This window comes from Chiloscyllium plagiosum, chromosome 7, assembly GCF_004010195.1.
Source record: "Chiloscyllium plagiosum isolate BGI_BamShark_2017 chromosome 7, ASM401019v2, whole genome shotgun sequence".
Taxonomy (NCBI): Eukaryota; Metazoa; Chordata; class Chondrichthyes; order Orectolobiformes; family Hemiscylliidae; genus Chiloscyllium; species Chiloscyllium plagiosum.
This window is the reverse complement of record NC_057716.1, coordinates 19,290,807-19,306,891: the sequence shown is the minus strand read 5'-3', so window position 1 is coordinate 19,306,891 and position 16,085 is coordinate 19,290,807. Positions and strand designations below refer to the sequence as shown.

The 16,085-nt window shown below is 40.8% G+C and overlaps 1 protein-coding gene across 7 annotated transcripts in view; it reads right to left on the bottom strand.

The window, feature by feature from the left end:
• The window catches only part of ube2f (ubiquitin-conjugating enzyme E2F (putative)), a 121,774-nt gene that overhangs the window by 30,213 nt on the left and 75,476 nt on the right, over positions 1-16,085 (bottom strand). For all 7 annotated transcript variants that reach the window (XM_043693167.1, XM_043693160.1, XM_043693161.1 and 4 more), the window contains one exon: positions 6,321-6,388. In XM_043693167.1, the coding sequence (XP_043549102.1) occupies positions 6,321-6,388 (68 nt within the window). The remainder of the gene's footprint in view (positions 1-6,320; positions 6,389-16,085) is intronic.

Genomic DNA, 16,085 nt, shown 5'->3' with positions numbered 1-16,085 from the left:
CAAGCAGCTCCATGATGCAGACCCTGTGCTCTACAGACTCTTCCCACGTATGCACAGAGTCAAACATCAACTGTGCTTGGAGGATCCATCTATTCAGTGAAAGATGTCATGTGATCTGCTTGTAACGTGCTGACTTTCTAGTGCAAAGGGTGGTCCGTGACTGAGTACTTCATATTGACATTCCAAGGTTCATGACTACATGTTGAGGGATGCACTAAAGCTTAAAGCAGCTACTGTAAAGGCAGAATGGGGATAGGTCACTGACTAAAGCCTTTTAGCCACTGTACACCCATTGGCTGGAATTTGTAAATATGGTGAGTAATATAATGCATTAGAAGAAAAGGATTTGGTTTTGCATCTTATGTAATATAGTGTTCTTTTGTATAAATGTTATGCATTAAAGTAGTAAAGCCATGAGACTGGTGAAGCACAAGATACTTTAGTAAAACTAAGAGTTTATTCCCAATTATCCTTGATCTTTCATAGTTGACATGGATACATTGGCCTCGACATCAATGCTATATTATACCAGATAAGATGCTTTTGGGTAGGAGGAAACTGCTAAATCACATGGTGCTGCAATGTGATATTCTTATTCAGCAACTGAGACAGAATCTTTAACCTACAATTGTACAGTTAGATTAACCCACTGTACTCAGACTGCCTTAGTGCGGGAGCACAATCACATAAAAGTCTGGATGTCTTTGACAATGAAGAATGTGTCACCAGCCTGCTGATTAGGTAGTGAGGTGGTGAGTTTTGCATGTTGTCATGAGCACAATAGAAAATGAAAAGTGAAGAAGATTATCTCAGAGTACAGTGGGACCTTGATCAGATGGGCCAATGGGCTGAGGAGTGGCAAATGGAGTTCAATTTAGATAAATGTGAGCTGTTATATTTCGGTAAGGCAACTAGGGCAAGGCTTATATGGTTAATGGTAGTGTCCTGGGAAATGTTACCAAAGTGATCGAGAGGTGCTAGTGCGTAACTCCTTCAAAGTGGAGTCGCACGTAGACAGGGTGGTGAAGGCAGTGTTTGGCATGCTCGCTTTCATTGGTCAGAACACTGAGTACAGGAGATGGGAAGTCATGTTTGGCCGTACAACAGAATTGTTCAAGATGCAGGAGGGGAATGGAGATGGGAGTGTGTGGATTCTGTGGGGAAGGGAGCAGCTGTGAGTGAACAGACTGTGGAGGAGAAACAGTGACCATAGGTTCATAAGCAGACATTGTGAGTAAATAAATGTGGAGGGAGAAACCTACCCTGCCTCTGGGACCAACTTGGGATGCCAGTGCAGTAATGATGCTGTAATTGATAAACCCTTTGCGTAGCATGACAGAATGACAAGCTAAAATTAGAAAAAATTGCATAACTGTTTTCTTCTCACACATGTTCCTCCCCCATCTTTTTTCATTAATGATAGTGAGAAGTAGAAATATAAATAGAGTCAGAGTCATTCAGCACAGAAACAGACCCTTTGGTCCAATTCATTGGTGCATTGGTGAGGCTACGTTTGGAATACTGAGTACAGTTCTAGTTGCCCTTCTACAGGGAAGATGTTGTTAAACTTGAGAGGGTGCAGAAAAGGCTGTTGCTGGGACTGGAGGGTTTCAACTACAGGGAGAAGCTGAATCGGCTGGGGCTATTTTTCATGGAGCATCGGACACTGAGATTTATAAAATCATAAGGGGCTTGAATAGGGTGAATAGTCAAGGTATTTTTCCTCGGGTAGGGGAGTCCAAAACTAGTGGGTATAGTTTAAGGTGAAAGGGGATAGATTTAAAAAGGACCTGAGGAATGACTTTTCCACACAGAGTGGTGCGGGGATGGAATGAGCTGCCAAAGGAAGTGGTAAAGGCAGGTACAATTACAACATTTAAAAGGCACCTGGATGGGTATATGAGTAGATGGGTTAGAGGGATATGGGACAAATACTGGCAAACGGGACTTGGTCAGATTGGGATCTCTAGTTGGCAGGGATGAATTGGACCAAAGGGTCTGTTTCTGTGCTGAATGACTCTGACTATTTATATTTCTACTTCTTACTATCATTAATGAAAAAAGATGAGGGAGGAACATGTGTGAGAAGAAAACAGTTATGCAATTTTTTCTAATTTTTAGCTCGTCATTCTGTCATGCTACGCAAAGAGTTTATCAATTACAGCATCATTACTGCACTGGCATCCCAAGTTGGTCCCAGAGGCAGGATAGGTTTCTCCCTCTACATTTATTTACTCACAATCTCTGCTTATGAACCTATGGTCACTGTTTCTCCTCCACAGTCTGTTCACTCACAGCTGCTCCCTTCCCCACAGAATCCACACTCTCCCATCTCCATTCCCCTCCTGCATCTTGAACAATTCTATCCTATCTTCCATTATTATTTTCACCAGATCTTTTTCTGACAGAGCCAACTGTTTCCTGAGGTGGAGGAGCCAGTGTTGGACTGGGTGGACAAAGTTAAAAATCAGAGCTGAAAAATGTGTTGCTGGAAAAGTGCAGCAGGTCAGGCAGCAAAGGAGCAGGAGAATCGATGTTTCGGGCATAAGCCCTTCTTCAGGAATGAAAAAGGGCTTATGCCCGAAACGGTGATTCTCCTGCTCCTTTGATGCTGCCTGACCTGCTGCGCTTTTCCAGCAACACATTTTCAGCTTGATCTCCAGCATCTGCAGTCCTCACTTTCTCAAAGTTAAAAATCACACAACATCAGATTATAGTCGAACAGGTTTATTTGGAAGCACTAGCTTCAGCAGGTGGTTGTGATGAAGGAGCAGCACTCCGAAAGCTAGTGCTTCCAAAAAAACCTGTTGGGCTTTAACCTGGTGTTGTGATTTTTAACTATTTTCTTGTAATTAAACAATTCAGAGATCTACTATGCTGCTATTCAGCTGAGCACCCTGGAGAAAGAGCCTTTGCTGCAAAATTAGTGCCGACAGGTTTAATGGGCAATTACAGCTCACTCACACACTTGTTGCACCACACACCAAACATGGACAAAGCACTGATGTCTCCTGTACAATGATATTACTCATGGCAATACTCAGCATTCCAATATTAAGATTTCATCATTATTTCTCTGCCCAGTCCTGTATACATTAGAAACATGAAAACACCATTATAACAGCTGGTGCAACAAACCTTCATACCTTCAGCACGGAATACGACAGTCATTCCACTGGGGTCCTGAACTAACCTTACTGCTGGGCATCATACAATCTGAGATCTAGCCCTAGCACTGCACCTGATCTTAGTTCTGATTGTAAATCATGGACCATCCAGGAATACATAACCACTGTTGGATAAAAAATACAAATGCATCCTGCGCAATATAAATAGATCAGGGGCCACTAACCAAAGCTCAAATCCAAGTTTTCATATTACTGGTTAGTGCAAAGGCAACTTTCAATCATGTGCAGGGCGAAAGGGATTTTTAACCAACATGATCATTAAGACAATATTAAAATGAGCAGTCAGCACTGAAATCCAATTTCAAACTCTGACAGCATTACAAGGATTGCAAATCATGCCTCAAGTGGATAGTACTTCATAAGCTCCATTTCAACCAGTACCCTTGTCTCATGCATTCAACTCATTTAAATAGAGCCATGACTGTTTGTTGTCTTGAAGTCTTTTTTGCCTTTCCCCAAAGCCAGAGTATAATACTAAAAATTATAGCGTATAATTTACCCCAGATTGTAAATCACCCCAATGCAAGCTATTACATAGGGGTAATTAATATGGTTAAAAATTATTTAAACCACTAAGTAATTTCTTTCTGACCCTGCAGTTTTCCAAATTCTCTCAATGTGGACAGTTCCAACTGCAAGTAGTCATCGTGTTATTATTGTTCGCACATGAATTGCTTTCCCAAAACAGTACTGCAATTGCACTCATTTTGAATCTATTCAAAATCTACTTTTCTAGCTACACTTTCATGCATGGATCTATTAATTCTCTTAGGAGCTCTCATCACTTTCCTTTATCCTTTTGGAAAGATGCTGCTTTCTAACTGTGGTGATCATGACTGTTCCTTTGCTTGCCCCAGCTAAGGCATTCAGAATTTATATTTTAACAATGTATTTGTTATAATTTTGAATTCTCAGGTACTATCCATTTTTATAGATGATTTGTTTCAAATAATGCCATCCTTGTCAAAATGATTAAATTTGCTTTGTTGATAATGCTTTCTAAAGTTTACAAAGTTGTAAACAGTACTTACTGAAAGAAGTTTTAAGCTGATCAAAGTATTTCAGGTCAGTGAAGCCCATAAATCAGGGAATATTTTGATTCCGTATGTTTCATTTTGGTCACTCGAGCCATTACCATTTGGCAGGGGGACCAGATTGTGTTAGTTATGTTAGCAAGCACCTGAGGCAGGAGGTACTGTCCTCCGCTGCAGTGAGTCAGCAGAGAACCTGACAGCTGCAGGTGACAGCTAATTACCACAGTTTCAGACAAAGACACATCTAACTGCAAAAAATGCACATTGGCACTTCTCCTTTCTAACAGGCAAAAACTGCAGACGCAAAATTTTCAGATTCCTCTCTTCATCCGTAGTCTTCAAGCCAAGTTATGTAAATGATTATTCTCCAACAGAAACCCAATTAAATGCAGCAGAGATTTACAAACAAATGCAAAAGCTGGACATTGTAAACACAGATGACAAGCACGGTTACCCACAGCACACAGGGTAGATAGGATGTCAAGTTTATACAGTCTTAGTTCCTCCTTAACAATAGGGACTCCATGGGGCACAGGTCTAAACTAGTAAACATGATCAAACTTTTTTAAAAAAAAAATGAAAAAAAACCAGAAACTGCTTTATGCTGTAGTCTCACAATGATTTCTCACCTACTGCTCTAACAATTTATTTTCCTTGAAGTATTAGTTGAATGAATCTCTTCCCAACATTATCCAAGTCCTAAGTACTCGAACCTCCTTTTATATATAATTTATGCATTATCTCACTGATGGGGGTTGGTTAGCTCAGTTGGCAGGACGTCTGATTTGTGATGTAGAGTGATGTTAACAGCCTAGGTTCAATTCCCATACTAACTGAGGTTACCATATGGATCCCGCTTTCTGAACCATGCCCTTTGCCTGAGACATGGTGACCCTCATGTTAAACTTATACCTGGTCTCTTTCTAATCATACAGCAGCTCTATGGTCCTCTGTGACAATGGTGACTCGAACTTAAAGTGGTGACATACCTCGTTGATGAATATTCACATTCCCTCACAATTTTTGACTAAGCAGTTTGTAGGTTGTTTAGCTTCTATGATTTAATTATTGATTCCCCTCCCCAGCTCCTGGCCATCTTTACACAGTTTCAAATCAGAGGAAGGATATGAACCAAAACAATAATAGTCCTCTTTAGTCTCTCTGACCCAATGACGGTGTCAAATTAATTAATTTGTTTATGCTAGCAAATTTCTCCAGTTTAATTTTTAGCTCTAGTTTACCACCTTGGATTCATGACTGCAACAGTCACTACACGTACAGTGGATCCAGTACAACAAGATTGTGATGCATTTAGTCAATAACTGCCTGCTTTTTAAGTCACTAGTGAAATGTGTTTTGGACATCTTGTCACATTTCATGAGGGAAACTGACATGGTCTTACTGAACCTATAGAGGAGAAAGCAGGAAGGTTCACTCATGTGGCTTGACAACTTCAAGGACTAATGAAGAAGGAACGGAGAACAGGTTTTAGAAACAGGGAACTCTACTCTGTAACTAACCTTGTGCTGTGCCTGCCTTGGGACAGTTTGATGGGGACAGTGTAGAAACAGCTTTACTTTATATTTAACTTGTACTCTTCCGCCCTAGGGTGTGTTTGGAGGAACAGTGTACTAAGTACTTTACTCTGTATCGAATCCTGTATCTTACCGGCCCTGGGTTTATTCAATAGGAACAGGGTGGAGTGTGCTTTACTTTTTATCTAACCTGTGCTTTACTAGGCCTGGAAGTGCCAGCTTTGCTCTGTATCTAGCCACATACTGTAGTGCCCTGGGAGTGTTTGATTGGGTCAGTGCAGAGGGAGTTTTACACTGTGTCTATACCAATGTTATACCTGCTTTGAGAGTGTTCGATGTTAACACTGTTGCACTGACATGGTTATTTTGTTTTAAAATTATTTTTCACATGTCACCGGTAAAGCAAAATACCCATTTCCCAGCATGAACATTCCTCACCTTGATGTACACAAAGATTTATGCAAAAACATGATAAACTCAGACTGAATTTGCTGCATCCAGTTCCTTCTGTTTTACCCTTCAGGCAAAGTAAACGATTAAAAAAAAAAAGCTCTTCTACTCACCACCATATTGTAGGCTTCTGGGACATCTGTTTCAAACTGGAACTTGCCACCCTGGTAATACCCTTCATCTGTGAACAGGACATGAAGTTAGTTCTGATGGAACAAAACCACCTACAGATATACAGTCTTCCCTGAAGTAACATGCTTAACAGCTAATAAACACCATTTGATCCATATATAAAAACACTTTTGCATAGTTTGCACCATTTACAGGCACCATATCATGGGCAAGTATACATAATGAATTGTTGAAAAAATGACACATTTGTCAATATTGAAGTGTTTTAATGCAAGAAAATTAATGACAGCCATTTTGTAATAGAATCATAAAGAAGTACAGCACAGAAACAAATCCTTCAGTTCCTCTAAGCCCTTCCTATGCGGGTAAGTGGAGTTGAAATGCCCATCAGTCATGATTAAATGACAGAGTGGACTCAATGGGCCAAATGGCCTTACTTTTACTCCTATGTCTTATGGTCTTATTCTTGAGGGTGACTGGAGGAAGGTTTAGGGGAGATGTCAGAGGTAGGTTCTTTACACAGAGAATGGTGGGTGCGTGGAATGCACTGCCAACAGTGGTAGTAGAGGGAGATATGTTAGGGACGTTAAAGCAACTCTTGGATAGGCACATGGAAGATAGTACAATGAAGGGTATGTAAGTTAGTCTGATCTTAGAGTCGGATAAAAGGTCAGCACAACATCAAGGGCCGAAGGGCCTGTACTGTGCTGTACTGGTCTACGTTCTATGTTTTATTCATATACCCATCCAGATGCCTTTTACATTTTGTAATTGTACCAGCCTCCATCACTTCCTCTGGCAACTCATTCCATACACACTATCCTTTGTGTGAAAACGTTGCTCCTTAGGTCCCTTTTAAATTGTGTGTCTCTCACCTTAAACCTATGGCCTCTTGTTTTGGACTCCCACAACCCAGGGAAAAACCTTGTTTAAATACCTTATCCATGTCCCTCATCATTTTATAAACCTTTAAGGTCATCCCTCAGCCTCTGACGCTCCAGAGAAAACAGCCCCAGCCTGTTCAGCCTCTCCCTGTAGCTCAAATCCTCCAACCCTGGCAACATCCTTGTAAATCTTTTCATAACCCTTTCAAGTTTCACAACATCTTTCCGATAGAAAGGAGACCAGAATTGCATGCAATATTCCAACAATAGTCTAACCAATGTCCTGTACCTGCAACCACACCTGCAACATGACCTCCCAACTCCCGTGCTCAACACTCTGACCAATAAAGGAAAGCATGTTAAGCATCTTCTTCATTATCCTATCTACCTGCGACTCCACTTTCAACGAACCATGTACCTGCAATCCAAGATCTTTGTTCAGCAATACACCCCAGGACCTACCTATTAAGTATACAAGTCCTGCCCTGATTTGCCTTTTCAAAATGCAGCACCTCACATTTATCTAAAGTAAACTCCATCTATCACTCCTCATTCCATTGGCCAAATTGATCAAGATCCAGTTGTGCTGAGGTAACCTTTTTCGCTGTCCACTTCACCTTCAATTTTGGTGTCATCTGAAAACTTATGAATCATACCTCCTATGTTCACATCCAAATCATTTACATAAATAATGAATGGCAGTGGACCCAGCACCAATTCCTACGGCACACCACTGGTGACAGGCCTCTAGCCTGAAAAACAACCCTTCACCACCACCCTCTGTCTTCTACCTTCGAGCTAGTTCTGTACCCAAATGGCTAGTTCTCCCTATATTCCATGTGATCTAACCCTGTTAACCAATGAGGTTAACCAATGAGGAACCTTGACTAACCAGAGTCAACCTATTTTGTTTAAAATGGAAACAAAGCTTGGCAGTTAACCGTCAGTCATGGTTAGCTGATACCTGCTCCACAGCAAATATAGAATCATAGAAAATAGGAGCAGGAATGTGATCATGGTTAAGCATCCAACTCGACACCCTATTCCAGCTTCCTCCCTGTATCCTTCCATCCCTTTCTTCCTAAGGGGAGGTTTTAGCAATTTTAGAAGAGTTGAAAATACATAAAGACCTCAGGACCAAATGGGATTTACCAGAGGATTCTCTGGGAATCCAGGAAGGAGACTGCAGAACCTTTGGCTTCGATCTTTATGTCATCATTGTCAACAGGAGCAGTGCCAAAAAAACTGGAGGATAGCAAAATGTTGTATCCTTGTTTAAGAAGGGGAGTCAAGACAACTCTGATAATTACAGGCTAGTAAGCTTTACTTGGGTTGTGGGTAAGGTTTTGGAAAAGGTTATAAGAGATAGGATTTATAATCATCTGAAGAGGAATACGTTGATTAAGGATAGTCAACATGGTTTTGTGAAGGTTAGGTTATGTCTCACAAACCTTATCGAGTTCTTCGAGAAGGTGACAAAACAGGTGGATACGATGTATGTGAACTTCGGTAAAGCACGCGATAAGGTTCCACACGGTATGCTATTGCACAAAATATGGAGTTTCGGGATTGAAGGTGATTTAGCAGTTTGGATCAAGAAGGCAGAGTGGTGGTTGATGGGAAATGTTCATCCTGGAGCTCAGTTACCAGTGGTGTGCTGCAAGGATCTGTTTTGGGGCCACTGCTGTTTGTCATTTTTTAAAAATGATCTGGATGTGGGCGTGAAAGGATGGGTAAATAAATTTGCAGATGACACTAAGGTAGGCAGAGTTGTGGATAGTGCTGAAGGATGTTATGGATGACAGAGGGACATAGATAAGATGCAGATCTGGGCTGAGAAGGAGTAAATGGAGTTTAATGCAGAGAAGTGTGAAGTAGCTCACATTGGAAGTAGTAACAGGAATGCAGGGTACTCGTCTAATGGTAAAATTCATGGCAGTGTAGATGAACAGAGAGATCTCTGTGTCGAGGTACACAAATTCCTGAAAGTTGCCACCCAGGTTGATCGGGTTTTCAAAAGACAAACGGTGTGTGGGCGTTTATTGTGTGGACTTGAGTTTCGGAGCCACGAGGTCATGCTTCGGCTGTACAAGACGCAGGTAAGGCCGCAAGTGGAGTATTGCATGCAGTTCTGGTCACCGCATTATAGGAAGGATGTGAAAGCTTTTGAAATGATTCAGAGGAAATTTACTAGGATGTTGCCTGAAATGGAAGGGAGGTCTTGCAACAAAAGGGTGAAGGAACTGAGGCTGTTTTCATTGGAGAGAAGATGGTTGAGAGATGTATAAGATAATCAGAGGGTTAGATAGGGTGGACAGTGAGAGGCTTTTTCCTCGGATGGTGAAGGCTAACATGAGGGGAAATAGCTTTAAATTAAGGGGTAATAGATTTAGGATAGATATTAGGGGTAGTTTCTTCACTGAAAGTAGGAGGGGCATGGAACAGCCTGCCTGCAACAGTAGTAGACTTACTGACATTAAAGCATTTAAATGGGCATTGGAATACATATGGATAATAATGGAACGGTGTAGATTACATAGGCATCAGGTTATTTTCACATGTCGGTGCAACATTGAGAACCAAAGAGCCTGTACTGTGCTGTAACATCCTACGTACTATATATGAATATATCGGACTCCAATGCCTCTACTGGTCAGGTTCCACTTGCCAACTAATCAGCACCCTCCTCTGAGTTTCCCAATACTATGATATTTATTGTGCAAGTCCTGAGGAATGCACATCAAAATGCATCTTTTTACCCCAACAATACCAATTTGGTACCAAATAACTCCATAAAAATATCACTCTCTCTTTCTCACATGGTCAAAAAATATGTTGCACCATATCATCCCTCTACACGCAAGTCCTGCATAGTATTGCACTATATCTCTCACAAATACATGCGATTATTATAAAGGAAAATCTGGTTGAGTAGACTAATCAACATGGAGCCTCTGTCTGACTGTCCTATTGTGTACTCATATCACGTCACCAATGCATTCTCAACCCTGCTCCAAGTAGAAATTGTGATGAATATTTGTTTTCAGAACATGAATACACTGACATGTCTGGCACTTAAATAAAAGCAAAGTACTGCAAATGATGGAAACTCGAAATAAAAATAAAGTGCTGGCAAATCTCAGCAGATCTGGCAGCATCTGCGCAGTTAATGTTTCAAGTACAATATGAGCATTACTGGCCAACCTTTGTTACTCTGACAAGGTAATAGGATTGCTTAATGACGTAGTTCCATGTGGTGAATCAAGTGTAAGTATCAGTTTTTTGTGAGAGGGCACTGTCTGATGGCATAATTGGTGACTTCTACAATTGATGATAGGGAGAAGGTCAATATGGGCTAATTAGAATGAGGAAGCAACCAGGAAACATGGAACAGAAACCAAACTGCATGTGGATGGCCGGTTATCCTGAAGATCATCAGCAAACCAGTTTGGCTTTTGCAACAATACAGTGGATATCAAGGTTACCTTTCTAGGGCCAGCTTACAAATGACCAGATTAATTAAACTCCATTTCATTATTTAAGGTGGGATTTGAACTCCTGACCTCAGACCACAGAAACAGAACCGAAGCTTTGCCATATCGAATGTGAACTGTTTTCTTCTTCATTCTCATCAAGAACTTACATCTAAGCTACTATGGATCACCTTATCCCAACCCCAATTACCTTAGCAACTGAGCTACAGCAATCAGCTTTCATCACCAGATTATGGCTCCTGTAGCAAAACCTAATTGTAATCCACGTAAACCATTTGTCTTGCTGCATCACCTTTCTTAATTTGGACCTCAATGGTCAGGTATTGTGTTGAACTACTTACTGAAAACCAAAACAAAATGCATCTGCTGTATTAACCTTGATCTGGATTACAACCTTACAGACATATTATGGTTGCAAGGGATACGCTTTGCAGGGCCATTAATACAACTTTTCCAGGAAAGCAAACCGGTTGGGCTTACAGAATTTTATGCCCAGGAATAAATCCTATAGTCACATGAAATGAAAAACAACATTTGACTTAACTGTTCACCTTAAATCTGTTACTCTGTCCAATGTTCCCAATCCATGGGAACACTGATTAAAACAGAGGAAAGAGCAAATCCTTTCCAAAGAGATGAAAGTTATCACACCCAGGGATTGCAGAGAGAGTAAAAGTTAGAATTGCAGATAGATGAACTCAAACTCCCCGCGGGAAGGCAATCGTTGAGAGGCATTAGCCATGTCGACCTGTTAATCTAGAGACCCAGCAATGTTCTGGAGACCTGGTTTGATTCCTGCCATTGGCAGATGGTGGAATTTTAATTCAATTAAAACATTTTTGAATTAAGAGTCTAAATGATGACCACGAATCAATTGTCGATGGTCAAGAAAACCCTATTTGTTTCACTAATGTCTTTTAGGAAAGGAAAATGTACCATCCTTATGTAATCTGGCTTACGTGTGACTCCAGACCTACAGCAATGTGGTTGACTCTTAACTGGCTCCTGGGCAATTAGGGATGGGTAATAAATGCTGGCCTAGCCAACAACACCCTTCATCCCATGAATGAATAAAAAGAAATCCTATTCAAGGGCACTGCAGGAGAATGTGGGATCACCCCAGTTTAAGCTGCTTGTCCAAAGGACATTGGGGATATTGGGATTGCCTTAGGTGGGTAAGGATGGATTTCCAAGAGTTTTCTTCAAATTAGATTCCAAATGTTTCTCTTCCACAAGTAGGAGAGTCACTGAATGAGTGGCAAAATGAAAGACTGGGAGAGTGAAAGCATGGAATGTGCAAGGGAATAAGAACAGAAAATAGGAGCAGGACCAGTCATTTGGCCCTTCAGGTCTGCTCAGCCATTCATTATGATCATGGCCGGTCACCAACCCAACAGTCTGTTCTTGCTTTGATCCCTTCAAACGTTATATCCAACTCCTTTTTGGATGAGCAATCACAAGCCAAAGAGAAAGAGAAAGGCAGAGAATAATATAGCCAACTCAACATTATTTGGGCTTTTGCACTGCACCCTTTTCAATATGGAGGTCTTTGGCTCCCTGTGCAGCTACTGGATCTCATTTTAATTAAACACCTAACAAAAGGCTGACCATCAACAATATCATTTATTAAATTGACAGGCACCTCAAAACCACTCAAATCAAAAGGTCAAAATAATATTAGTAAGTTTAATTTGGTTGGAAAGTTAACTGCACCTGGTTTGAATAAATGGGGCATGCATTAGATAGACAGATAAACAAAAATAAACAAAAATAAAATCTTGTACAGCACAGCCTAGTCTCTGCTCACTTCATACTCTCATTAATCTTTCTTCCCTGATTCATTTTGTATTACAATTGTCATTGTGAATGCTATTAGCCAATGAGTTAGAAGGGCTGTCAGGCAAAATGAACAATCTAATCTACTCAGAGCCCTGCTGCATGTCAGCTTAGTGTGATTTAGGAGTTTTGCAAAAGAGATCTCCACCCCAACAGTGTCACAGACGGTTTTAAACACTGGGATAACCTCTAATTGTAAGATCACATGAAAGGGAAAGAGCAGACCATTCAATCTATCAAGGTCTCTCTGACATTCAATAAAATTCTAGCTGATCTGACTGTGAACCCCTTGTAATCCTCAACTTGCTCATAGATCAAAAATATAATGCAAAGTATCTGCAGCAATCATGGCTCCCTTCTCCCTTCAAGTTCTTCCCCAGGGCAGAAGACTTGTTCCTGACCTGCTTAACGGAGGTTGCAGTAAAGAAGTGATTCACTGATCCTATTTTTCCTCTTCCCACAAGAGTGAGCTGGACTACAGAAAGCTAAATGTGACAGTTAAATGTGACCACACTCTCAGAAGTTTGAACTGTTAATTAAGACAGGCAGTGAAAAATTATTTTCCAATCTTGTACCATTTCTTTCTCATGTGCTGTGCAATTTATGATAAAAATTGCAAAGTCAGACTGATTTGAACAGTTTTCTCAGGTACTTGTAAGTAAGTTGGTGTCACCAGTTGTCAGTCCAGCAAAACACCATTAAATGCAAGATGTAGAAGAGTCCCAGAAAGTACAACATCAAACATTTGGTGGGGAAGAGAAATGTACTGAGTTCACAGAAGCTAAAATAAGCCATGACAGGAACAGGAGCACACCCACTGGTGCAAGGAGAGCCAGAACAGGCAACTGAAAGAGTCCAGCCAGTGTTCACCAACAAAGAAAAATTCTGCTAAATGTTAGGTCAGACAAGAGTTAAAAAGACAGAGCAGCAACAAATTAAAACTCAAACATAACAGACATCGTCTCCAAATAAATAGAACATTACAAAATACAGAAAATACACAGAGTGCTTGACTGCCAGCACCCATCAGAAATAGTCAAACAAAATAAACGTGACCAAAAAAAAGGGTTGGCAAGATGCTTAACATGAGAACTGGGAACAAACGACTGGATCCTATATATTCAGAGATTGAGAAAGACACTAGATATAGAAATGGATTCAAACATCACTGAGAAGTATCAAATATCATTGAGGAATAATAATGAGAATATACACACACACACAGAACAATATTTAGTCAATGGGCAGGGCCCAGAAAAGGAAACAGGGAGAAATTCAGAGACAGAAACATTTTGTCTCTCTCCTGGGACGGGTTTGTTGTGTCCTAGTGTTTATTACATTAGCTATGACAACCTATCGCTAATTTGAAAAATGGAAACTAAACTAACTTCCTAAATAAAACCTAGGCTGAAGCATAATACAATTTTATTTCTAATTAAGTGTTTCACTGTGATTTATTTTAGGATTTCTGGCATGATAATTGAACAGCCCTGGGTTTTGAAGCACTTGCATCAATCACGGAATGCAGTGTTTTTCTCAGAATTCATCACATACTCAATGATGTTACCTCTGCAGCCCTGAATCCTATCTGACACATGGAATGCTTCCCCAATTCCTCTGCCCTTCCATCAAGCAATCTTTGGCAAGGGAATCATCAAGTGAAAATAATTTCCTTCATGGCATCGTTCACAGAAATATATCTGTTTCAAATGCATTTGTCCATGACATTATCAGCTGGAGTGCTCATTATATAATCATTATGGAGACAAAGTCCCAACTTCACATTGTGGATACCCTCCACTGTATTGTGTCACAGTTGCTGTACGGTCATTCTGCTATAATGCAATGATTATGTTCCTCTGCAATCACGCGCTACAGAAAATTGCGCGATGGAAAACTGCTATACAAAATCGTGCTGTAGAAGATAGCTAACAGAAAATCACTATACCCGTTTAATAGAAAGTTTGTGTTTTCCAAACAACAGCCACAATTCGTTAATTGCGTTATAGCCAATTCACGCTGACAAGACGAGTGTTATAGCAGAATGACCTGAATTAAATGGGATTGACTTCGAACTGGCATTCATGAAATGCTGTGGGACATCAGCTGCAGACATGTACTCAAACATGATCTGTAACCTTAAGGCCCAACGTATCTCCTGTTCCAAATTCACTATCAAACCAGGGGATCAACCTTGGTTCAAAGAAGAGTGCAGGTGCTCATGCTAGCATCAGCACCAGGCATACCTAAAAATAAGGTGTCCACCCAATGAAGGTAAACACAGCACTACGTGCACACCAAATTGCAAAAGCAGCATGTGATGTAACAGACGATCCCACAACCAACAGATCAGACCTAAGCTCTGCAGTTCCTGCTACATCCAGTAGTGAATGGCGATGAACAATTAAACATGAGATGAATAGAAGGCCCCACAAATATCCCAATCCACAATAACGAGGCAGCTCAGCACAACAGTGTAACAGAGAAGGCTGAAGCATTCACATCCTTCTTCAGCGAGAAGTGCCGAGAGAATGATCCATCTCTTCACCTCCTCTACAGAAGTCCAGCATCACAGCAGCCAGTCTTCCACCAATCTGGTTCACTCCATAAGATATCAAGAAACAGGTAAAGGCAAAGGATATTGCAAAAGTGACAGGCTTTCATAGCATTTCAGCAACTGTTCTGAAGCTTGTGCTCCAGAATTAGCCACACCCATATCCAAGCGATTCCTGTCCAGCTCCAACACTGGTATCTACCCAGCAATGTGGAATATGTACAGGATATATCTGGACAAAGAAAAGCAAATCCAACCCACCCATTTAACTCTCAATAGTCTACTCTCAATCATTATGAAAGTGATGGAAGGTGTTGTTGACAATGTTATCACCAATCATGTAGCAATTGCACAGCAATAACCTGCTCCTTGGCACTAACTTTGGGTTTTGTCAACTCCAGACCTTGTTATAAGCCTTGGTCCAAAAGTGGGCAAAAGTGGAGAACTCCTGAGGAAAGGTGAGATGAGAGTGAGAGTCTTCAACATCAATATAACATCTGACCATGTATGGCATCAGGGAGATCTGGCAAATGAAGCCAAAGGAAATCAAGGGAAAATCTAGTTGGAGTCATCCCAAGCACAAAAGGAAGACGGTTGAAGTTGCTAGAAGTCAATAATCTCAGTCCCAATTCTTCAGAGTGGTAATCTTGGTCCAACTATCTTCATCAACAACCTTCCATCAGGATTGGGGATGTTTATTGATGACTACACAATGTTCAGCATCAGTTGTGACTCGTCAGAAACTGAAGCAGTCTGAGTCCATATGCAACAAGCCTGGCATCATTCAGGCTTAGGCTGTGTCAAGTAACAACCATCTTCAACAACACAGAATCTAACCATTCCCCCTTGATGTTCAATCACACACCATTCGCTATATCTCCTACCATCAACATGCGGGGAGTTACAATTAACTAGAAACCAAATCAGACCAGCTATATAAATACCGTGGCTAGATGAGCAGGTTAGAAGCAAGAAATT